The sequence below is a fragment of the Neoarius graeffei genome, chromosome 5 (genome assembly GCF_027579695.1).
Source record: "Neoarius graeffei isolate fNeoGra1 chromosome 5, fNeoGra1.pri, whole genome shotgun sequence".
Classification (NCBI taxonomy): domain Eukaryota; kingdom Metazoa; phylum Chordata; class Actinopteri; order Siluriformes; family Ariidae; genus Neoarius; species Neoarius graeffei.
In genome coordinates, this window is record NC_083573.1 from 74,787,802 (window position 1) to 74,811,506 (window position 23,705).

The window sequence follows — 23,705 nt, forward strand, 5'->3', positions numbered from 1 at the left end:
TTCTTAGAGTTTAGAGTTTATTTTATTTTTAAAAGGGACAGTGTACAAATTAAACATTATCCTTGTGGTAAGGATGGATGTCTGTACCAGGTTATAGCAGTACATGCTAATTTCCTCCTGTAGTCACTTGGCAGGTGGATGTAATAAAAAGATAAAATGTACAGGAAATGTCATCAAATCTGTCATTAGAGCAATTTGTAGTGATCTAGACCAGTAAAATTTCTTGTGAACACGGAACTGATAACTTTGTTTACACTCTTGAATAGCTCTTCTTCATGACGACAACCGGAAGCGTACCAACACGACGGGGCGTGTAGCGCCACCTGTGGCTCGGGTGCACAATGTACCTCACACAATAGCTCGATTTCCTTGTGTGCATGTAGGATTGGATTTCTCTGGCACCCCTGCTGGGACCCTTAGCTCGATTTGGATGTGCATGTAAACGCACTGACTGACTTGCAGTGCAACGATTACTGACACAGATCATTCATGTGAACTTCACACTCAAATTGTTGTAAAGCCCATAGTCATTGCATCTGACATTTTGCATAATAAGAGGCACAATTTCAGCTCACATCCTCACTACTCATTTCTGAAATGCTATTATTGCTTTCATTTCAAGTACAGGAATGTACTGAACTTGCAAGCTCATCTATACTTGGAAACACTTTCTTGACAAACCATTTAAAAGGCTTGGTGTTACGTTCCAGTGTTTGGACAGCTTTTAAGCACAAATCTAGTCAGTGTTACTGTAGGGCAAGGTTTGTTTTTCCCCCTCACAAACAGCCTTCCTGTGCTGTTGAAAATACATGATCCATGAGCCACATACCTTTTCATTCAGAAGCAAAGAAAGCAATGCATGACCTTCAGCTTTGTATTCACTTTTTACTACACAAATAAATCCAAAACAAGGAGGCGCATCAGAGTAGTCTTTTTAACCAAGGCTAGAAAAGAAGAAAAAAAAAACCCACATAAATGAATGTTAGCTGTTCAAAATGGTCAAAAAAGAAAAATATGTGGGAAAAAAAAAAAAAAAAAGACTGGAAATGGGGGGGGGAATGCCAAAACAAACAAAACTGTCTTCTGGGTTAGAACTGGAAGTTCTCGTCAGCCATGTCAATAGCCCAGGCAAACTTCGCCCTCTGAGTCTTGTTGTAGATCTTCTCCACAGGAACACTGTGCTTCTTACACCTGTCACATAAAATTGTTTCCATTAAGAACAGCTGAAATAACCACACATGCAATCGTCAGCCATTCTGAGAGACAGTTCAACCCAAAGCTTAATGATAAGGCCTGGATCTCAGCTCTTATTTCAACTATATGTCTTTGACTACGTTTTAGAATATAAAGTGATGTTGAGTGAGTGTGTTGTAAAGTCCTGCAAAGCTGCATATTGTTTTCATTGTTCACAATGGCTGCAAATAATCAGTGGTAAAATATTGCAGACAATGAACATTTAAATAAAAAAAAGGGAGGGGGGGGAATGCAGTTACAGCTTCAAAACATGAACTTGAAAGGGACAGACTGTCTCCACTGTTCCCCTATAATTTGCACCAGATGTAGCATGGTCACCAGAGTGCTGTCCTAAAATCAGAGTGGCCCTTCAGAGCGGCCTTGCTGGTGAGCCAAGTGAATCGTGTGCACAATCCCTCATCAAATCATTAATTAATGACTCCTAAATTATAAACACAAGTTCATTATCACTTTCATGCTCTGTCAGTAATGTAACTGACTTGTGGTTGGTCACATTTCACAGAATCTGCCATTTTTGTCACCAAGTCACCTTCTGCCCCTACATATACTGTACAAGATGTATATTAATTGAAGACTGAAAAAAGACCGGATGATGTTTTTCCAGTCTTCACGAGTCCAGTTCTGGCGAGACTGTGCCCAATCAGATTCCGGACCCCGCTGACAGGAGTGGAACTCAATGTGGTCTTCTGCCTTTGTAGCCCATCTGCCTCAAGGTTCAGTGTGTTGTGCATTCTGAGATGCCTTTCTGCTCACCATGGTGGGGAGTGGTTTTAAAAAAAAAAAAGGCAGTAGAGTACTACAGCCTTCCAACAAGTATGAACCAGTCTGCCCATTCTCCTCTAACTTGTCTCATCAACAAAGCATTTGAGGCCACAGAACTCCTGCTCACTGGATGATTTTTTTAGACAGACTTGTGTGTATGAAACCCCAGAAGGTTCCAGAAACTGGTTTCCAGCAGTTTCAGATACGTTCAAATCAGCATGCGTTCCACCAACAATCAGGCCATGGTCAAAGTCACCGAGTTTGATGTGAAGAATAACAACTGAAGATTTTACGCACTGTGCTACTGGCACATGTTTGACTAGATAATTACATGAATAACAAACACTTGTACACCTGCTCAAAGTGGTTAGTGAGGAATTTGGTATTATTTCACTAAAACCCTGTAAAAGCAAGTAAATAAATAAAATCCTACTCATGCTCCCGAGTGTGTGTAAATTTACACATAAAGAAACCTAGGGTCAACCTTGACTTGATTGACTTCAAAGAGAAACTTGCATGGATTACTGTACTTTTATATATGGATTATACTGTCAAGTTTAAATTGCTTATTTTATTACATTTACAGCATTGAAGCAGATGCCCTTATCCAGAGCGACTTGCAGAAGTGCTTTGTAGTGTATATACACAAAACACGTCCTCATGGTACTGCACTAGGTCATGGACTAGGAATAGTATCGAGAACATTTGGTGAAAACCAGTTGCTTTATATGACTGGCATTAATAAAGAACAAAGTAAATGAACCAATATAAACCCATAAAACTAATTCAACTGTGAAAAAAAATGCTCTCATATAAACAGGTCGGTCTGTCCATGCAATCTTTTTTTTTTTGTTTCCGGTTGAGAGTATGTCGTGCGCGTTCTGGCTGCCGCTTCTCACCAGAGCTTTTTTATTTTATTTCTTTTTCTATTTTTTTTCTGTGCGTTTGTGTAGTTTGATGTTTGAGTGTTTTGTCCACCGGTTGTGGTGTAGCTCCGGACCCAGTTTTGGGCGTCGGTTCCCTCCAGGCCTTGGGTCGCTGTGGGTGATGCCTGTGCTCCCAGCTATGGACTGCAGTGAGCTCGTTGCTCATTTTACATCATGGTTGTCCAGCGCTCTGCACTTTAACGCTTGGCGTGATGTTCCGAGCGATGTTGCGGTGGCTGTGCAGGCGGTTTGGGACATACCAGCGCTCTGCGTGGCGGAGCTTCTCTGCTCGCTTTGTGGATCCATGGCGTGGTGTTCGAGCGATGTTATTGACGGCGTCGCGGCGGCGGTGCTGGAGATGTGGGACTTGTTTTCGTGCGCCTTTTGGTGGGACTGTGGCTGCCACACCACGGGAATTACATCCTGACCCCTACTTGGTGGACTTTTTACTTATTTATTTTTTATTATATTTTTTATTTATTTTTTTCTTTGTCTATAATTGTAAAGCGTCTTTGGGTTTTTTGAAAGGCGCAATATAAATTTAACTTATTTTATTATTATGCATAGCTGTAAAACAAATACCTTTGCTGATGATTTACCACACACTTATTTTTGGTTATATTATTAAATAAAATAACTTCCACTTCTGCCTTTCAGCCTTTACCCCCATCGTTCATCCTGAATCAAAATAAACTCCATTTCAGCCAGTTATTTCACACCATCAGCTGTTTACGCCCTTGAGCTTTTTTGCGGGCGTAATTAAATGCAAATGAGCTGCGTCGGGTACGCGCTTTTCACAACTTTTGAAAACCTGGCAGAAAATTTTTGCCCTGTTTGGTTTACGCAAACATTTACACGTAATTAAAAGACTGATAAATGAGGCTCGTGTGCAGTGTGCTCAGAGAGGCCACTGTCACTGAGGGAATACCACTGCCAAGAAGTGGTGTAGCTGTTCAGAATAATGAAAAAATTGATGTTCACGTGACTCGCCGGATTCAGAGTTTCCCCACACTCATTGGACCAGGCAAACTTCTTCCACTGCTCCAATGTCCAGTTCCAATTTTGCGTTCCATTGTAGATACTTTAGACAGAAGACAGTGCATATGTACATACACACAATATATAAAAATGACTCGTGCTTTCTTATAAACTCCTGAGTAATACACATCACTCTGATGTCAGATGCACTTTCTGGTTGCAAAACATAGATAATGAATTTTAAGAGCAAGCCACATTTTTTTAAAGCTAGACGGCCTTTCGATTTCATAAAAATTGGTGAAATTAAGTTCCCTCTGAAATTTGGTCATTGTGATACGTTTATTTCTGCAATATCTTTAAAAAAGGCCCCCACCACAGGCCATTCTCTAGCTGGGAAGTTATTTAATTTAAGGGGATTCCCTAGCAAATAATGTGCATGAAATCACTTGCTTCACACAGTCAAGCAGACACAGGTCGTCCGTATGCGCAAGTTTACCTTCTTCTTTTGGGTTTTACGGCAGCGGGCATACAGTGTTGCATTACTGCCATCTACAGGTTTACCCTGACCGTTACATCATTGTCGCTAAACGAACAGCTGAACACACCGAGGTGCTCGCTGACCACCGATATTTATTAGTTTAGTCCTACATTTCCTTTCCTTCGCAATATAACATCTTTTCTTCTCGCCTTCCGTTACTGTAGTCAGTCTTTCACGTTTCATTCGCACACTCACGTCCTCCATTTTTCTCTCCTGTTTCAAATTTGCATCCCACAATGCCTTGCGTGAACGGGGGAAGCCCCACCATGTGATGCATGACGTAGTATCTTGAATTGGGTCATGGTGAAGCAGGAAAAAACAGCAGAGAATTTAGGGTCACGTGGGCCTACATTCATTAATTGTTCCATTTATTTATTTAAAAAAAAAAAACTCATAAAATTGGAAGTCTGCGATTTGAATTCAGTAGCTTTCGGTCCACTAAACAAAAATAATTGGGTGTCAGGGGAAATTCTTTCTATGACCCAAGCTTGAAAAATCTGAAAGACGGTCTACCTTTAATGTCACATGATGTTGGGTGTCAGAATCAGGAAAGTGATCATAAAACACATTCATTTTTGTTTATGATATTCTAATAAATAACTGTTTCGTCTTTAATGTGCCCACAAAGCTGTAAACATCAAACTTGTACGCCTTCAATTTCTCTCGAGTACAAATGCTTTGAATTTCTATGACAGGTGTGTGTGATATTTTTATACGGCATTGCAGGCTAATCCATAATAAACAAGTTGGTGTAACATTATAGTCAACATCTCACTCTGATCCCTAAATAAAGATTCTTGATTGATTCTTTAGCCAGTTTGATACCAAGTAACATCAGGTTGCTAGGCTACTTGAGGCTCTTGCAACCAGGCTGCGCGCATGCACACACCTCTTTTTGTTTACAAAACACCAACGTGTATAAAGGCAAAATTCATTTTACTGCAGCTTTAAGCCACAGAGCAGGATAAAATCTCATGCTGTCGAGTGGAAGTGTGAAATGTGTAACATGTTACCAGGCCACACTGATGCGGGGGTCGAGGTAGTTGAGCTTGGAAGTGCCCAGAGCGATGACCTTGTTCTCCTCTCGGTCCGTCTCCTGCAGCTTGAGCTTCTTTAACTGTTCCGACAGTCTCTTCAAAGCTTTTTCCTTCTTCTCCACCAGCCTAACAGACAGCAATGGAATGAGAGTGAGGTTTGTTTTCAGAGAAATAACAACATGCTTCGGGGGAAATATGCAGATGAGCATTGATGTACTGCTGTGTGTTCATGCTGCAGTGTGTTAGTTTTGGAGTTACGTTCACTTATATTTCCAAGGCTTGCTCAGTTTAAGATTTTACACAGTCATTTTTTTACTTTGTTCTTTCTGATGTATTAACAACATTATGGTTACACATGCATGTAAAGAAACGACAAATAATTCCAAAAAAATAAATATATTACGTTCATTATGTCTTCTTAAATCAAAATAATAAGTTTTCTTTTGTTTCAGACATGTAAAAGCTTTTTACCTTTACCTGACATGTTTCGACGGTGTAACTTCCGTCTTCATCAGAGGGTCACCCGGATGTTGGTGTGTGACATGCCTTTATAATCAGCTGATGTTACGGAGGCGTGACCTCCCCGTTTATAAAGGCACGTCACACACCAACATCCGGGTGACCCTCTGATGAAGACGGAAGTTACACCGTCGAAACATGTCAGGTAAAGGTAAAAAGCTTTTACATGTCTGAAACAAAAAAGAAAACTAATTATTTTGACAAATAATTCCACAAGCGGGCGGCACGGTGGTGTAGTGGTTAGCGCTGTCGCCTCACAGCAAGAAGGTCCGGGTTCGAGCCCCGGGGCCGGCGAGGGCCTTTCTGTGTGGAGTTTGCATGTTCTCCCCGTGTCTGCGTGGGTTTCCTCCGGGTGCTCCGGTTTCCCCCACAGTCCAAAGACATGCAGGTTAGGTTAACTGGTGGCTCTAAATTGAGCGTAGGTGTGAATGTGAGTGTGAATGGTTGTCTGTGTCTGTGTGTCGCCCTGTGATGACCTGGCGACTTGTCCAGGGTGTACCCCGCCTTTCGCCCGTAGTCAGCTGGGATAGGCTCCAGCTTGCCTGCAACCCTGTAGGACAGGATAAAGCGGCTAGAGATAATGAGATGAGAATTCCACAAGCTCATCTAGTCTGTGAAATGATACAAATTTGGAGGAAAAAAAAAAAAAAGTTAACAGCTTATCGGTTAAAGCAAAACGAAAACGTCACCCCATTCTTTAATCCAAATCTCAGCCCTTGAAAGTCTCAATAGTTTGTCTGAAAATAAAAATAATAACCAAATGCTCCGTTTCAAACAAAACATTCAACAGGCAAACCTCAAAATAAGTCAAAAGCGCACACGTAAATACACAGTGGTAGTTTTACTGCCGATTCCTTACTTCTTTGACTTCTCCGATGGGTGCTCTTTGTGATCCTTCTTTGCTTGCTTCAGCTCCTTTCTGGCTTTCTCCACTTCCTCCTTTTTCTTTTTGATCTGTAAAAACAGAAACATCCACCGAAGCATCGTCACATGGATACAGAAAGAGCAGAACTCACAGAATGCAACGACAGCTGACAGAGGGATATTCTTCTGATCAGCTACTGAATATTTACATGAAATAAGCTCTGAAGTCTGTCCGACTTATCCTCAATTAATGCACCATATGTGTGGGGAAACCTGTCTGATGTTGCTGTGGATGAATTCTGGCAAGCAATCAAAATCAACAAACAGGGTTTGACCAAAATACTTTTTAGCTGCCTAGAACAATTTGACAGCTCTGCTTTAAGAAACCACAGTTATTTCACATAAGCAATGTGGAAATGTGTTATTTACTTTATTGATCTTGCCTAGGCTCATGTTGGGTAAGGAGCCAATTTAACAAACACCGTGATCAATCTACCTACCTGTTAAGTGTCATTTCCACACACAGCAAATATCTGGCTTTGATCAAGCTGTTGGATAGCTATACCAGTTTCACTACAGCACAATCTAAAATCAGTCGAGGTTGTAGCTGTCAAAACGTAAAAATGTGGTGATGCTTCTGCAGGGCAGTCAGAATTGCATCTTTAAATGCAATTTTCCCCATTTTTTTACTTTTAAAAGTAATCAAAGTTTATTCGATAACAAAATGCTGTACAACTGTAAATCTTTTGATTTAAAACTTTTGCCATAAATCCTAAAGTAGTCATGGTTCCAGTTGCATGATTTGTCATCTGTTCAAGATATTCCCTGCTGAACAGTTACGCAAACCATGGTCAGGAGTGGGGGGGAGGAAAAAAATTGGCTCATTGCTGCCATGTTTGTCTCATCAAAAGTAACATTGGGTTATTTTATGCAAATGTTTTCAAACAGCACAACAAGAAAAATTGCTCAGTTTTTGATGTGAATGCCAAGATTCTTAGTTATTTCTGAATGAATAACATGCATACACTGTTGTTGCATAGCCTTGTTTTCCCCCCAACAACAATTAGCAAAAAAATGAAAATGATCTGAATATCATAGTAGACATTTTTCCATCTTGTCTGTGGTGAAATTTAAGAAGCCTTTGTTTTCAATGAGCCTTTTTGCCAATTATTTCCTTGCAGTTAATATAAGCTACAACCCCGATTCCAAAAAAAGTTGGGACAAAGTACAAATTGTGAATAAAAACAGAATGCAATAGTTTACAAAATCTCAAAAACTGATATTGTATTCACAATAGAACATAGACAACATATCAGATGTCGAAAGTGAGACATTTTGAAATTTCATGCCAAATATTGGCTCATTTGAAATTTCATGACAGCAACACATCTCAAAAAAGTTGGGACAGGGGCAATAAGAGGCTGGAAAAGTTAAAAGGTACAAAAAAGGAACAGCTGGAGGACCAAATTGCAACTCATTAGGTCAATTGGCAATAGGTCATTAACATGACTGGGTATAAAAAGAGCATCTTGGAGTGGCAGCGGCTCTCAGAAGTAAAGATGGGAAGAGGATCACCAATCCCCCTAATTCTGCGCCGACAAATAGTGGAGCAATATCAGAAAGGAGTTCGACAGTGTAAAATTGCAAAGAGTTTGAACATAATCATCTACAGTGCATAATATCATCAAAAGATTCAGAGAATCTGGAAGAATCTCTGTGCGTAAGGGTCAAGGCCGGAAAACCATACTGGGTGCCCGTGATCTTCGGGCCCTTAGACGGCACTGCATCACATACAGGCATGCTTCTGTATTGGAAATCACAAAATGGGCTCAGGAATATTTCCAGAGAACATTATCTGTGAACACAATTCACCGTGCCATCCGCCGTTGCCAGCTAAACCTCTATAGTTCAAAGAAGAAGCCGTATCTAAACATGATCCAGAAGCGCAGACGTCTTCTCTGGGCCAAGGCTCATTTAAAATGGACTGTGGCAAAGTGGAAAACTGTTCTGTGCTCAGACGAATCAAAATTTGAAATTCTTTATGGAAATCAGGGACACCGTGTCATTCGGACTAAAGAGGAGAAGGACGACCCAAGTTGTTATCAGTGCTCAGTTCAGAAGCCTGCATCTCTGATGGTATAGGGTTGCATTAGTGCGTGTGGCATGGGCAGCTTACACATCTGGAAAGACACCATCAATGCTGAAAGGTATATCCAGGTTCTAGAGCAACATATGCTCCCATCCAGACGACGTCTTTTTCAGGGAAGACCTTGCATTTTCCAACATGACAATGCCAAACCACATACTGCATCAATTACAGCATCATGGCTGCGTAGAAGAAGGGTCCGGGTACTGAACTGGCCAGCCTGCAGTCCAGATCTTTCACCCATAGAAAACATTTGGCGCATCAGAAAACGGAAGATACGACAAAAAAGACCCAAGACAGTTGAGCAACTAGAATCCTACATTAGACAAGAATGGGTTAACATTCCTATCCCTAAACTTGAGCAACTTGTCTCCTCAGTCCCCAGATGTTTACAGACTGTTGTAAAGAGAAAAGGGGATGTCTCACAGTGGTAAACATGGCCTTGTCCCAACTTTTTTGAGATGTGTTGTTGTCATGAAATTTAAAATCACCTAATTTTTCTCTTTAAATGATAAATTTTCTCAGTTTAAACATTTGATATGTCATCTATGTTCTATTCTGAATAAAATATGGAATTTTGAAACTTCCACATCATTGCATTCCATTTTTATTTACAATTTGTTCTTTGTCCCAACTTTTTTGGAATCGGGGTTGTAGTTAACTAAAAACACATACAGTCAGACCAAGTCAGAATGCTAATTCAAGTTGTTCTTCCATGCTGCAGTTTACAGCATGCCCCTGTTGAGCATCAAAACAATACATTTGCAATCAGTATGTCTCTCAAATCAGTCATAAACAAAAAAGCATTGGCGGGGCCTGTTTGGACCAGTTTCAGTTTTTGAATATGCAGTGAGAAACTGGCCAAAGAAAAAGGGAAATGATATTGCAGATGACACAAACATCAAATCAAATTGACTGATGAGTCCATGGAATAATAAACCAGCAGCAGGACAAACCGGTTTCTTAGAGAGCCGTTTCACAATCAGGGTAGACTTTCTGGGCCCACAAACCTCAGATTTGTGTGTTTCTCTGCTACCAAAAGAAGAAAATTAACTGCATAGAATTTCAGAGTTACAGGTCATATACCGTGCATGTTACCTGTGGTGAGAAGATGGCAGAGACTGTATTTCTAAAACTGAACAACTTTCTTATAGTCCACAAGACTAAGGTATACAAAGTGAAAAACTATGTGATTTTAAGCACAAATTTTCAAGTCCTGTGCAACAGTGTGTGTACATGGTGGAAACTAATAACAACTGAAGTGGTGATGACCCTTGTAGTTTTCCAGAGAGGACACTGACAAAACATTCATTTCAACCACATGTGACTCATCCATTTCAGGTCTTAGTTTTTTTTTTTTTTAAACTGTGGAACAGAGCATTCTGCTTCAAAAGAGACAAATATTTTCTTAATCATTTACAACCTCATCATATGGTGAGTGTTTTCCAGAGAGAACATTTTTGATGGATAAAGGATTTTGTCGGGGACACTTAGTGCCCGGGCGGCACGGTGGTGTAGTGGTTAGCGCTGTCGCCTCACAGCAAGAAGGTCCGGGTTCGAGCCCTGTGGCCGGCGAGGGCCTTTCTGTGCGGAGTTTGCATGTTCTCCCCGTGTCCGCGTGGGTTTCCTCCGGGTGCTCCGGTTTCCCCCACAGTCCAAAGACATGCAGGTTAGGTTAACTGGTGACTCTAAACTGACCGTAGGTGTGAATGTGAGTGTGAATGGTTGTCTGTGTCTATGTGTCAGCCCTGTGATGACCTGGCGACTTGTCCAGGGTGTACCCCGCCTTTCGCCCGTAGTCAGCTGGGATAGGCTCCAGCTTGCCTGCGACCCTGTAGAACAGGATAAAGCAGCTAGAGATAATGAGATGAGACACTTAGTGCCCCCCCCCAAAATATAAATAAATAAAATATCCACTTAAAAATACTTTCTATAGTGAATGAAAGTATATATGTCCCAAAATAAAACCTAGTTAGTGCTTAAAAACAAACAAAAAAACCCTATGCAATTCTGAATTTAACCTGTAAAAAAGTGTGATATTTAATGTAGAATTAGATGAAATGACCACAAAGTCAAAACGGAGTCTGCATTTGACTCAAATTTGATACAAGATCTTAAGAGACATTACTGCTATAGGTCGGGCTGGTGTGTCCATGTAAATTAAGCAATAAGAAACTCCAGTACACACACACACACACACACACACACACACACACACACACATGAGTTGCAGGAGTTAGGGTTGGTGTTATTCAAAAAGACAACCATGATTGTCAAACAGCCCTATAATAGCTACAAAATTACTGCCTGAAAATCAGCTTCCCATTTTAGCTTTCACCATTCATTCAATTAAATGTAGGAAGGCAGTCAGGGTCATTATCAGGTCCAAACTGGTTAAATGCAGGGACTAAAAAGCTGCAGGGCATCAGAACACTGCTGATTACAGGACCAGTGTACTTCGGCTCTCGGTGCTCGTCACGGACCTGATTCTCACTAAGTGCGCTACAAGAGCTTCAGATTAATGACTAATAATTAAGGCTTAGAAAACAAAATTGCAGGAAAAACAGGTGATGTAACATTTCTTAGTAATGATGGTTTTCATGTCAGCAGCATAATTACAGTAATTACAGAATTAATAATTTACACGATTAATAATTAAACAGGAAGTCTCAGGCTTACCTTCTCCTGAAGAGCTAACATGGACTTCTCAAATGTTTTGGGTGCTGCCCTCTGGTGGTTGCAGAGTATAGCCACAGCTCGGTTCGCTCTGTTATAAGCCAGCAGTTTTTCCTCCACAGTCATATCATCTGACCACAGAAACACAGTGCCAACGGCAATCGTGGAAAGTAAAAGGTCAATGTGACACTACATAAACAAAATTACCCCTTACAAACATTATTAATAATATTTAATGACTTAAGGCAGAAGTAGAATGCTAATAATGACAGTTTACCGTACACAGTTCTTCTGCACTGCTCAATTTTCATAAACCTCATAGCATTTTTATCCATCATAGTTGACACAGGACTCTGCTGTATTTGCACTCTTACCCGAATATATTTTTTAAAAAACAAGAATAATAAAATCATAAATTAATATCAATAATTCTTAATAATATGAATATAATAAAAGGTCCATAAAGCTAAATAAGTAACTTACTACTAATAAAGTATAAATAAGGATTTTTAATTTTCTGACCATTTGCTGAACAAACTGACTGATCAAAAACCAAGATAAGGTGGTGGTGGGGGGAACGGGACGGACACGACTCAGTTTGTACAACTCCGGTTCTCTAGGTTAGAGATGAAAGTGGAACAAAAAGAAACCCTGAACTTTTGAAAGTCAAACTAAGATGGGGGGGCAACGTCCCCCGTAAAAATTTTAACACGCAAAACCCTGCATTCTAGTGCATTTTAGTACTTATTTTCACTAAAAACAAGTTATAACTTTTAAGCCTTTTTCTTTCATGTACATTAATGATTAACATGTCAAAAATATAAAATTTAATTCCCCTAGTTAATGAGTAATTTTCAGGAGCGCATTTAGAAAACGTGGTGATTTTCCTGCTACACAGTTCATTACTTTGAAAAAAATCAGACAGTTGAAGGTAAACTCAGCAAAATCCCAAAACAGTCCTGTTAAAAAGTAAAGGTCTGTTAGAGTTTCTAAAGCTTTCAGGTTTCAATGTTGGGGACATTGAGCCTCGTTTATCAATCTTTTAGTAGAGTTGTGCGTTTGCAGAAGCTAAAGTGAACTAAACATTTCCAATTCATATTTATGCGAGTTGAAGCCAATTGTTTACATTAGTTCGTATTGTCTGTAAATTTAAACACACCAATGAATACCAAATTTCTCATGTAAATCAGGGGCGCAGCTAGGATTTTTCAGGGGTGTGTGTGTGTGTGTCTCACACTGACTGGCAGCCTGAGTGCATTATGTAACAAAAAATAATTACCATTGCTAGTTTTAGGTAGCTTAGAAACCGGCTCTTCCATTATTGCTGTTTCTTCCACGTTTTCTTGATGTTGTGTTCTAGAAACGGCACTAAAACTTAGCTTCGAAGCCACAAAATGCAACTTTGATGGAAAATATATATAATAAATTGCTTACCTCTCTTCACGTCGAAAGGAGGAGGAAAGTTTTGCTTGTTTTGACATGGCGAATTATTAACACGAGGAAATACTTGTAATTTGCAACTAAAAAGACTGCAGCTACACTGGCAGCTTGAACATGCTTTCTAGTGCGATTGTGCTGCGCTTGTGCAGAACGGTTTCAGGCCAGTGTGCCTTAGCATGTGCACCTGAGGCGCGCCTAACGAGCTCCAGCACACGCACCGTTAACAAACACCACCCGTCTTTAATCAGTGAACTATGTTTGGGCTATTTAAGGACCGCGCCCATGCAAGGACGATGCGAAGTATTACGCCGCGTCTAGGAATGCGAAAAATCCGAAAAATAAAATTTCTCCGTTCGGAAAACCGGAGATTTTCAAGAGTTTTGTCAAATATCCGGATTTCCGGGTAAATTCGGAAGACTTTCATCTATACTAGGTTGGACAATTTTTGAACTCGACTAAAAAATAAATGCATACCCAAAAAAAAAAAGGGGGGGGGGGGCCCAACCATACACAAAGACTGAAAAGATCCTGAAAAAGACACTTAAGACTAAAATCTGGCACCCTCTCACATCTAAAGACAATGTGTCAGTCACAGAGTTATACTGGCCTGACACCAAACGACTTTACAGGTGATTATCTAGGACTTTGCAAAGACTGGGGATCTTGCAGGGTCACTATTTGCAGGAGCCAAGACTGAAGATAATATTAAAAACGGCTGAGTTTACTGGAATGTCAAGATGAGAGAGAAAAAAAAAAAAAGTGAATTAAGATAGTGACCCTGACCACCTTACACCAAACGATCGTGATGGGAGCACGCTACAACTAACAACTCGCTCGTGATTTTATTCTGACACTGAAAGCTTGACTGCAACAGTGAAATTCCTTGAAAGGTCATTTGGTATGAGGCAGACCTAACTGTTCTTGGAAGCTGAATATCAAATTTAGGATCCTAAGATGCATTTTTGCCCACTAGATGTTACTTTATTTATACAGTTACTACACTGTACATGTTGTACTGTTTTGGGCAAGTACCATTTCATATGCAGAGTGAAAATATATATGTATTTTTAAAAAAAACAAAAAACCGAAAGTGGCCTTTGCAGATGTAACAGAAGTTTGGCAAAAAGTTTCAATCCACTGAGATCAACAAAATGCTCTATATTTACATAATTACCCAACACAGATGTGTGAGCTAAAGGCTACAACTATAATTTTGTTTTTTTTTTTACACCAAGTGTTCCAAAAGTTCCGGTCTTGGTTCAGTTTTTTCCAGTCCACCTCACTGGAATTATAGCATATGGTGGCTAAGAAACTGAGCCAGTATCTTTTCTCCTTCTACAAGGCATGTGCATACTGACCTCTGGTGAGTTTGTCCAGCTGCTCCTGCAGAGTAGTGGAAGCATTGAAAGTTCGAAACACTTTGGCTGTCAGTCCAGGCATTGCCTCATTCAGCTTCTTATTCAGGTAGAGTGTCTGCAAGGAGTTAAAATGACAATAACGCATTCCAAGTAATCGAGTTACGATTGTGAATGATGTCTAGATACAAGTATTAAATGGATGATGCCAAATGTAGAGCAAGATGCTTACAGAAATTCTGTCGAATAAGTCATCTTCTGGATCCTTATTTTCCATGAAAAGTTTCAAGTTTTTGAAAACCTGAATACAAATATTACACCTCAGTTTATGATTGTAAATCCACAAGCAACATTTCAAGTTAAGAGGGGGAATAGGGCAAAAATTACAATTTTAAAATAATTCATAATTTCATATCTTAACAGGTGGCAGCAAAACATTCAGCAGTTTCACATTTGCAAACATTTAAGTGTGGTACAACAAGCAATTACGGTTTATTTAAAAAGCTATTAAAATTACAACATCCCATCAGCCACTTTTTACTGCCAGCAGTATCCATTAGTGCATGTGCCATCAACGCTAATTAAGGTTGGTAATTTTTAAAGCATAAACTTATTCATTCACACTGCAACACTACAAAGAAACTCAAGACAAACTAATAAGACGACAGCAAAGACGAAGAAGTGCTCACTTGTTTCTCCACAGGCACTTTGTTGTAGTAGCGGATGGAGTCCTTCCCCAGGAAGTCAAACTCCACTACGTAGTCCTGACCATCCAGGTGCTGGTGGAGGGTAATGTGCTCTACACGCAGAGAGCAGCAGCCCACTGTGTCTGCAGTATCATCCTCCTTCTCATTTCCAGCCCTCAGAGCTAGCTATACACACCCACACAAACACAGAACTGCATTCAAGACATGATAATCTGTATATTTATACAACCATTTCCAACAAAGTTGGAACGCTGCATAAAACAAATTAAAACCAATGTCAGGGCTCAAAATTCGCGGTGGTCCGGTCGCCCGAGGCGACTTAATTTGTCATTTGGCGGGTAATTCCTGTCACTAGCCAGCCTGGCTGGCTAGTTGAAAATAAAAAATATATATGAAGCGAAGATTCAGACACACCGTCAACTAAAGCTGCCACATATTAAGCGTGTGCCGTGTCTGTGTTAATTGATGTGTTTATCGGCAGGACGGAAAATACCGAAGAATTCCGAATCATATCGTGTACGAGTCCGGCTGTCGGTTTTTTCACTACTGCACATGCATATAACACATCTCGTTGAATATTGCGGTAATCATGTGTAGTATTGGACCAGGTGGGTGGAGCACAGAAGTACGGCAGGCCAGAACTGAGTTCTCAATGAACTATTTATTGCTAGCTTTTCAGCCTTTTATCACTTCCCAGCCGTGCGCGCGCACGCGCGCGCACACACACGCACACGTGTTCTGGTTGGGGAGAGAGAGCTCCCTTTCTCTGCTCTCCTCTCCTTTTAAAGGGCGCGGTCACTGGGGAAGATACACAAACACAGGTTAATCCCCATCAGGTGCAATGATTCCACCACTTACCTTCCCTGACTCCGCCTTCCATTCACAGACAGACGCTTGGCCACGCCCCCGCTGCCACATCACGTTATCAAATTCAATAGATGTGGCCACATTATCGCCCATTTAAACACGTGTTTTTGTTGTTTACATCTACATCTGCCAAAACTACGTTGCGATGTGGAATTTTCTGAAAGGTGTACAGAAACCGCCAGAGACGGGGACAAAGCGACCTCGGTCTGAAGAGGAGAAACGACAAAGGACTTGTAAGCAAACGTGGGAGCAGGGTAGGCCTTGGCTGCAATACGATTTTTACGGAATAATTTTTTTCAAGTTGATTCCTAGTCAATATGAAGCTCCTAATGCTTTCTCTCTCATAAATGGTTAAATACAGAAAGCATGTTGGACATATTTTGGGTGCTATAGTCATGATAGTAAGTATATTTGTTTTCAATACTCATACACCAAGTTGCCAAGTTTTCCAATATATTATTATTTGTTGATATTATATTATGGTGCTCTGTGTTGTTCTCATTTATGTATTTAACATCAATATCAAAATACTCGGAGCTTGAAATAAATGCACATTAGTCATGAACAATGGTAACTACTCTCTTTTGCGTTATTTTTGACAGAAGTAAAATTCATACATGAACAAATTTTGGCGAGTTGATTTTCTGTTTGGCGAGTTACTTTGGAAGGTAACTAGCCCGGCTGGCTGGTGAAAAAAATATATGAATTTCGAGCTCTGAATGTGATCTGCAAACAATGGAAATCCTACATTTCATCGGAAACAGTACAAAGACAACATGTCAAATGTTCAAACTGAATTTTTTTTTTTTAAATATGCGCTCATTTTGAATTTAGTGCCAGCAACATGTTTAAAAAAAAAATTGGGACGTTGGATGTTTCACCGCTCTGTGAAAGATTAAGTGGGCAAACAGTGCAACAATTTAAGAATAATGTTCCTCAATGCAAAATTGCAAAGAATTTGGGGGCATCATCATCATCATCATCTATGGTACATACTATGATTAAAAGATTCAGAGAATCTGGAGAGATCTCTGCAAAGGATAAGGACGAAAACCAATGTCGGATGCCTGTGATCTTCAGGCCCTCAGGTGACACTGCGTTAAAAGCAGACATGATTCTGAAGTGGAAAAATCACTGTATGGGCTCAGGAACACTTCAGAAAACCATTATCTGTGAAAACAGTTCAATGCTACATCCACAACTGCAAGTTAAAATTCTACCATGCAAAGGTGGAACAATATCCAGAAACACTGCTGGGCCCAAGCTCATAGACAGAGGTGAAGTTGAAAACTAAAAATGGTCTGACGAAATCAATCATTCGATATGTTGTCTTTGTACTATTTCCAATTAAATATAGGGTTTGCACATTATAGCATTGTTTTTATTTACGGTTTACACAGCATCCCGACTTTTTTGGAAATGGTGTTTAAGATGTTTACATGTTTATTATTTTTAATACTGCATTAAAACGGTAAATGAGATTTGATGAGCATTTTCTAACTGATCCTTTATCATCATGCTCAGCAGTGATAATCTACCTTGTCAATGAAGTATAAAGCGACTCCCCTTTGTCTTTGTTTCATCTCTCGAGCAGTCCAGGCCATTCGGTACTCACGCCTGATAGCATCGACTCTCAGTTTCAGCTTACGGGCCGTTTCATACTTCTGCCAGTCCTTCTCACCCTGCACGGGACACAGAGTGCAACACACGAGTCAAAATTCAGCATTAATCCTCATGAAAATCATTACAAAGAGTCACTGATGACATGTCACTACGCAAACATTTTTCTAGCATGCAGGTTTTATATACATAAATTGGTGATTGACTGCAGTGAGTAAACAAACTAACTGGGATTGCTTTTGTGTAACCAAAGGCATTGTCACACTTGGCTGTGTTTGGAGTTACAAATTCCAGCCATGTTTTCACACAGATAAATTGCACAACTGATTTGTGCAATTGCTCTCTGAAGGCCAAATGTATATCTCATCTCATTATCTGTAGCCGCTTTATCCTGTCCTACAGGGTCGCAGGCAAGCTGGAGCCTATCCCAGCTGACTACGGGCGAAAGGCGGGGTACACCCTGGACAAGTCGCCAGGTCATCACAGGGCTGACACAGACACAGACAACCATTCACACTCACATTCACACCTACGCTCAATTTAGAGTCACCAGTTAACCTAACCTGCATGTCTTTGGACTGTGGGGGAAACCGGAGCACCCGGAGGAAACCCACGCGGACACGGGGAGAACATGCAAACTCCACACAGAAAGGCCCTCGCCGGCCACGGGGCTCGAACCCGGACCTTCTTGCTGTGAGGCGACAGCGCTAACCACTACACCACCGTGCCGCCCACCAAATTTATATAAATAGCATTTTTAACAACAACAACGCAGCTTTACTGAAATTCAGATGGAGATTTTGCTCCCAGTGAGCAAAACCAGAGGCAACAGGGTCAAAGAGAAACTTCCTAAAATAATATGAAGAATATTTGAAAGGGATGGAGATTTAAAAGGGAATCCATCCTCTTCTGGGTGACACTAGAGAATGGGATAATAAACCATTACAGTGTACACTTGTACAATAGTTGTAGTAAAGTATACCAAGTGTGTATAAAGAATGTTATAGCGGTTATTATAAGGTATTAGAAATGATTACATATTAGAGGTACAAACAAAAGTGTATTAGAAGGTACAAGGACAACTGTAAACTTAATTTCTGCTTTGTGCAAAAACTTGACATATTAGGAGATAAATAATACATAAAATTAAGAACAGTAACTGATTATCAACAGTTCTAACGTCATCACTTGAGTTTGAATGTATCGTTCACGCCACATATCGAGAAGGCATTGTGTCTCCGCCCTAGACCACAACATGCCTTTCCCAGGAAGACGACTGCTCGTCCCCCTCCCATATGGTGTAGTCCACACCTGAGCTCACTTGCAGCAAACTCCACACCACTATTTTAGAAACGTGTTTTCTGGATCACATACGAGTCTTAAAACAGCTTTCATATTTAGCCAAACATACTGGCGCAAACGGCTTCCGGCTGCGAAAAAAAAAAAGACGTGCAAGTGTGAAATAACAAACTAAGCACACAGGAAACCATTAGGTAAAGATGAATGGAGTAGTTGTCATCCCTTTAGGCTAGGCAGAAACTTGTACCTTGAGTTTGGAGCTGGGATTGAGCATGATGTACTTGATGTGTCCATGGATGTTCTCCACCCAAGACGCCAGCCATGTGACGGTGTTATCGTGCTGCACTCTCTTCCACCGATGGCCTGCAGGTGGCTCTGGGACCTTCACATCTCTGACCAAGACAAAGATCGGAGAGTTTTAACCCCCCCCACCTCAGCAAAAAGTATTTGACAGGATCAACAACAGTTTGCTTGTGTCTCAGCTGTTCACACATTTAAATGACTTGAAGCACCATCATGGGCCAACATTTAATGGGATATAATTAACCATACAGAAGATCTACAGACCTACTGGGGCCATACTACTGTGGTGTAATGCAAGGTTACCCAAAATTATACATGAAACCTATTAAAAAGCAATCAATCGCTTTGCTAATCTCTATTCATCTGAGCTTTTACTTACGGACTACAGTTAATAATCACGTCCTCAGGCTGGACGCGTTTCTTCAGCTTGCCCATTTTGGGGTGTTCCCCTCGTCCTCTAAACAGCCCTGGAGGCTCCACACGAAAATTGCCTATTTTCTCCTTATGTCCATCCAGCAGACAGTATCCATACTCCTCTGTGAGTTTATTAGCTTCCTCCTTTAAAACCTAAGTTACAGAATTATAAAAGACAATTCAAATACATGCCTAGCAGTGTTGTAACAAAATTAACTACTTAATACAACAGAACTAAAAGACAGTGACAAACACACACTTGCCTGTTTTTCTTCTTTGCTCATGTTCTTCTTTTCTTCTGACTTTTCCACAAAGTATTTATGGACTTTAGTAAAGTCACACTTGGACAGCTTCTTGATTAGTTTCCTCTCATCTTCTGTCATTACCTAGAGACAGAGTAGAACATGCGCACCTAATGAAGAGCGAGCTCTTCCTGACGGCAAAACCAGAAGAGAGAGAAAAAAAGGAGGCATCAAGGACAACAAATAAATTGCTAGCATTCAGAAGAAGTGCGTACCTCTCTCCAGTCAGTGAAGAAATTATTTTGAAAAACCTCCTTGGTGGTGTACTCATGATCCAGCATCTTGGCATAAAAAGTTGCTACTTCTTCAGCAGCCAGGCTAAGCTGCACAGGCTTTCCTAAAACCAAAACAAACCCAGTGCATTCAGCTTTGGACAATAAAGAAAACAGTCTGGTATACAGTATATTAGTAAATACACACTCACCATCATATAAAAATGGCACATTGCTTGGTAACGGTTCATATTCTGGTGGGAAGAGAGGCCCTTTGTGCTCAAGACTTTTCCACTTCTGACCATCAGAGTGCGTCCCTTCCTCCCACCTACACAACAGTCATGTTTAAAATAAACTCAAAAGCATTCTAAACAAGATGCTGAGAAAATATCAAAAATATTATCAAATCGATAGAAAGATGCACAGTTAGAAGATAAGGAGGAGGTAAAAGAAAAGGAAAGTGTTTTTGGACAAAAGGTCCATCATCTTCGCAATATATAAACACACAGTCCTATTTACAGTATATGAAATATTCGAGGTGCTTTTTTAAATACTGTGTACACTTGGTTATTTTATTGGACCCGTCTACCCCATTGGAAAATACTGTAGATGTAATTTATAAACAGGAAGGTGCATATTAATCATCTTCAAGTATTCATAATTGAAGGTTTCTGAGGTCAACATTATTGGTAGCTGGTGGACTGTTCTCAACCCGGCAATGAGAAGGTGGTGTTTCAAATTATCTTATATTAAATGGCATTTAGCAGATGCCTTTATCCAGAGTGACGTACAATATACCCCAGAGTAGCCTGGGGAGTAGATGACTTGCTCAAGGTCACATCAGCCATTCAGGGAATTGAACCAATGACCTTTTGGTCCCAAAACTGCTTCTCTAACCATTAGGCCATGACTTCTATTTGTGAACCTCGTGTTTGAGAACTACTGCCCGTTTCTTAGCTGTATTGAGAACAGGCTCATCTGTTCAGCAGACAGTGGTCCGATAGTAGTGCTTTTCCTACTGACAGACCTGACAAAAGGACCAGTGAGGTAAAAGTAGTTATTAAAAGTGCATATCCTGGACTAAATTTTTTTTAAATATGAAAGCATGTCCCTTTACACACTCATCCAGAAGGGTAATTTTGCACAAGGCCATCTGTCTACAGCAGAAAAAGATAAAATAAAACGTGTCTGGAAAAATCCCAAGGGAGTCTGGAGCCAGATTTGTGACGTCACCTGCAGAAGCGCCAGCAGGCTGCGCGAGCTTTGTCCGGTTTCAGTGCACAGCCTGTGTAGACCAAGTTTAGCAGCTAGCGATTTTGCATTGAAATATGGAATTGTCACCTGAGCGCAATGTGGGGAAACGATGAATACTAATCCCATCAAGATTGGTGCTGCTACACCCTCCTACGATACATCTGTTAACCATTTTAATAATTATGTGATCACGTTGAAGAAATTTGCAGAAAACCACCAGGTCGTTTTCTCATAAACAAACCAGAGCTGATGTAGGATTCAGAGGGAGGCGTCCCGCACGCGACATCACGAAAATCAATGTTCGCCGGGAAATCAAAACGCCAAGTTTTTTCAGAGGCGGACCAATTCGCCTCAAATGGCTTGATTTCAACTGAATTTTTCTGGTATTGCACAAGATAAAAAAAATTGCACAAAATGTGACAGATATTTGACCAAAGTTTAATATAAAATAGGAGAATTATATTGATCTTGCTCCTGAATTTACCTGTGCTATCTCATCTCATTATCTCTAGCCGCTTTATCCTGTTCTATAGGGTCGCAGGCAAACTGGAGCCTATCCCAGCTGACTACGGGCGAAAGGCGGGGTACACCCTGGACAAGTCGCCAGGTCATCACAGGGCTGACACATAGACACAGACAACCATTCACACCTATGGTCAATTTAGAGTCACCAGTTAACCTAACCTGCATGTCTTTGGACTGTGGGGGAAACCGGAGCACCCGGAGGAAACCCACGCGGACACGGGGAGAACATGCAAACTCCGCACAGAAAGGCCCTCGCCGGCCACGGGGCTCGAACCCGGACCTTCTTGCTGTGAGGCGACAGCGCTAACCACTACACCACCGTGCCGCCCCTACCTGTGATATGTGACTCTAAATTGACCGTAGGTGTGAATGGTTGTCTGTGTCTATGTGTCAGCCCTGTGATGACCTGGCGACTTGTCCAGGGTGTACCCCGCCTTTCGCCCGTAGTCAGCTGGGATAGGCTCCAGCTTGCCTGCGACCCTGTAGAACAGGATAAAGCGGCTAGAGATAATGAGAGGAGATGAGATGCACTTTAAACTGGCAGCTCGGTGTATGATGTTAACGTGGATCTTAAGTGGCTTGAAAGGAGGCGTAAAAGACTTGCTTTTTCATTAACAATGACCCAAATACAGCATGAACAAAAAGCACACTGGCTCCGGGTTCGAACCAATGACAAACCATCATTGAGTTCACACCTGTACTAAAGAGTTAGGTTCATATTCTGGTTCTTCCAACTCCAGCACTCCAATAACGTGGCACTAAATGGCACCAAGAGATGGCCAGGGCTGGGAAAATAAATAAACAAACAAACAAACAAACAAACAAACAAAAACAATCATCTTCATCCCACTTGGGAATCAGAGCACTTTATAAAAGACAGCGTAACCATGACAACAGATCTCTTCGTTCTCCGCACCACTGTATACAGCGAGCTAACTAACCTCCTCGGCATGGGCACACTTGCAGCAGTACGAGCATATTTTCTGACGGAGAGACACGGAAACGCAGTTCTGTCAAACTTCACGGAAACGCGAATCAGCAGAGTCAAAACATCATAACACACTTTCATTCCAGTCAGAAAGAGAATGCAGGGCGACAACGAAGCCTAAAACTAACGCGCTCGTGCCAGCGCGCAGCCCAAAACACACGGGCGCGCATCAATGACTGTGTCACATCTGCTATTGTCCTACCGGAAACGGGTGTTGATCTTGAGTTCCGGGAGACAAAACCCCAACATTTAATTGCAAAAGGTATTCAGAGAGAGAGAATCACATCAAGAAATAATTATTAAAAACACAACTATGTGCCATAATTACTGGCACCCCGTATTTAATACTTTGTACAACTTCCCTTTGCCAGTAAAACAGCACCGAGTCTTCTCCTAGGACATTTTTATAAGGTTGGAAATACAGAGCAGGATATCCGACCGAGACCATTCCTCTTTACACAATCTGTCCAGATCATCCAGGGTCCAAGGCCCTCTCTTGTGCTCTCTGCTCTTCATTGGGGTTCAGGTCAGGGGACTGAGATGGCCATGGCAGAAGCTTGATTCTGTGGTCAATTAAAGTGCCATTCCACCATTGGATGTATTTTTTTTGGCATCTCATCTCATCTCATTATCTGTAGCCGCTTTATCCTTCTACAGGGTCGCAGGCAAGCTGGAGCCTATCCCAGCTGACTACGGGCGAAAGGCGGGGTACACCCTGG

The 23,705-nt window shown here is 41.0% G+C and overlaps 1 protein-coding gene across 2 annotated transcripts; it reads right to left on the reverse strand.

Annotated features, from left to right (window-relative positions):
• On the reverse strand, positions 1-23,161 carry top1mt (DNA topoisomerase I mitochondrial). 2 transcript variants are annotated; one of them, XM_060922381.1, is made up of 14 exons: positions 22,940-23,161; positions 20,432-20,547; positions 20,223-20,344; positions 19,969-20,091; positions 19,671-19,858; positions 19,236-19,380; positions 17,608-17,751; positions 15,185-15,367; positions 14,728-14,796; positions 14,499-14,613; positions 11,704-11,831; positions 6,874-6,968; positions 5,472-5,621; positions 1-1,191 (listed from the first exon to the last, which is right to left on the reverse strand). In XM_060922381.1, exons 1-14 carry the CDS (start codon positions 23,065-23,067, stop codon positions 1,089-1,091), a joined length of 1,809 nt encoding a protein of 602 aa, XP_060778364.1. In that variant the 5' UTR covers positions 23,068-23,161; the 3' UTR covers positions 1-1,088. The 2 variants fall into 2 exon arrangements, with proteins under 2 accessions (XP_060778364.1, XP_060778365.1); XM_060922382.1 differs by lacking the exon at positions 22,940-23,161 and adding an exon at positions 21,453-21,522.
• Positions 23,162-23,705: the final 544 nt, after the last annotated feature.

Excerpts from the sequence above, each read along its gene's own strand:
- top1mt (XM_060922381.1), bottom strand. The coding sequence starts at position 23,067 with ATGAAAGTGTGTTATGATGTTTTGACTCTGCTGATTCGCGTTTCCGTG. Across the intron at positions 19,381-19,670 it reads GTGATTATTAACTGTAGTCC|AGATGTGAAGGTCCCAGAGC; the intron begins GTAAGTAAAAGC and ends TGTCTTGGTCAG. Across the intron at positions 14,614-14,727 it reads ACTTATTCGACAGAATTTCT|ACACTCTACCTGAATAAGAA; the intron begins GTAAGCATCTTG and ends AACTCCTTGCAG.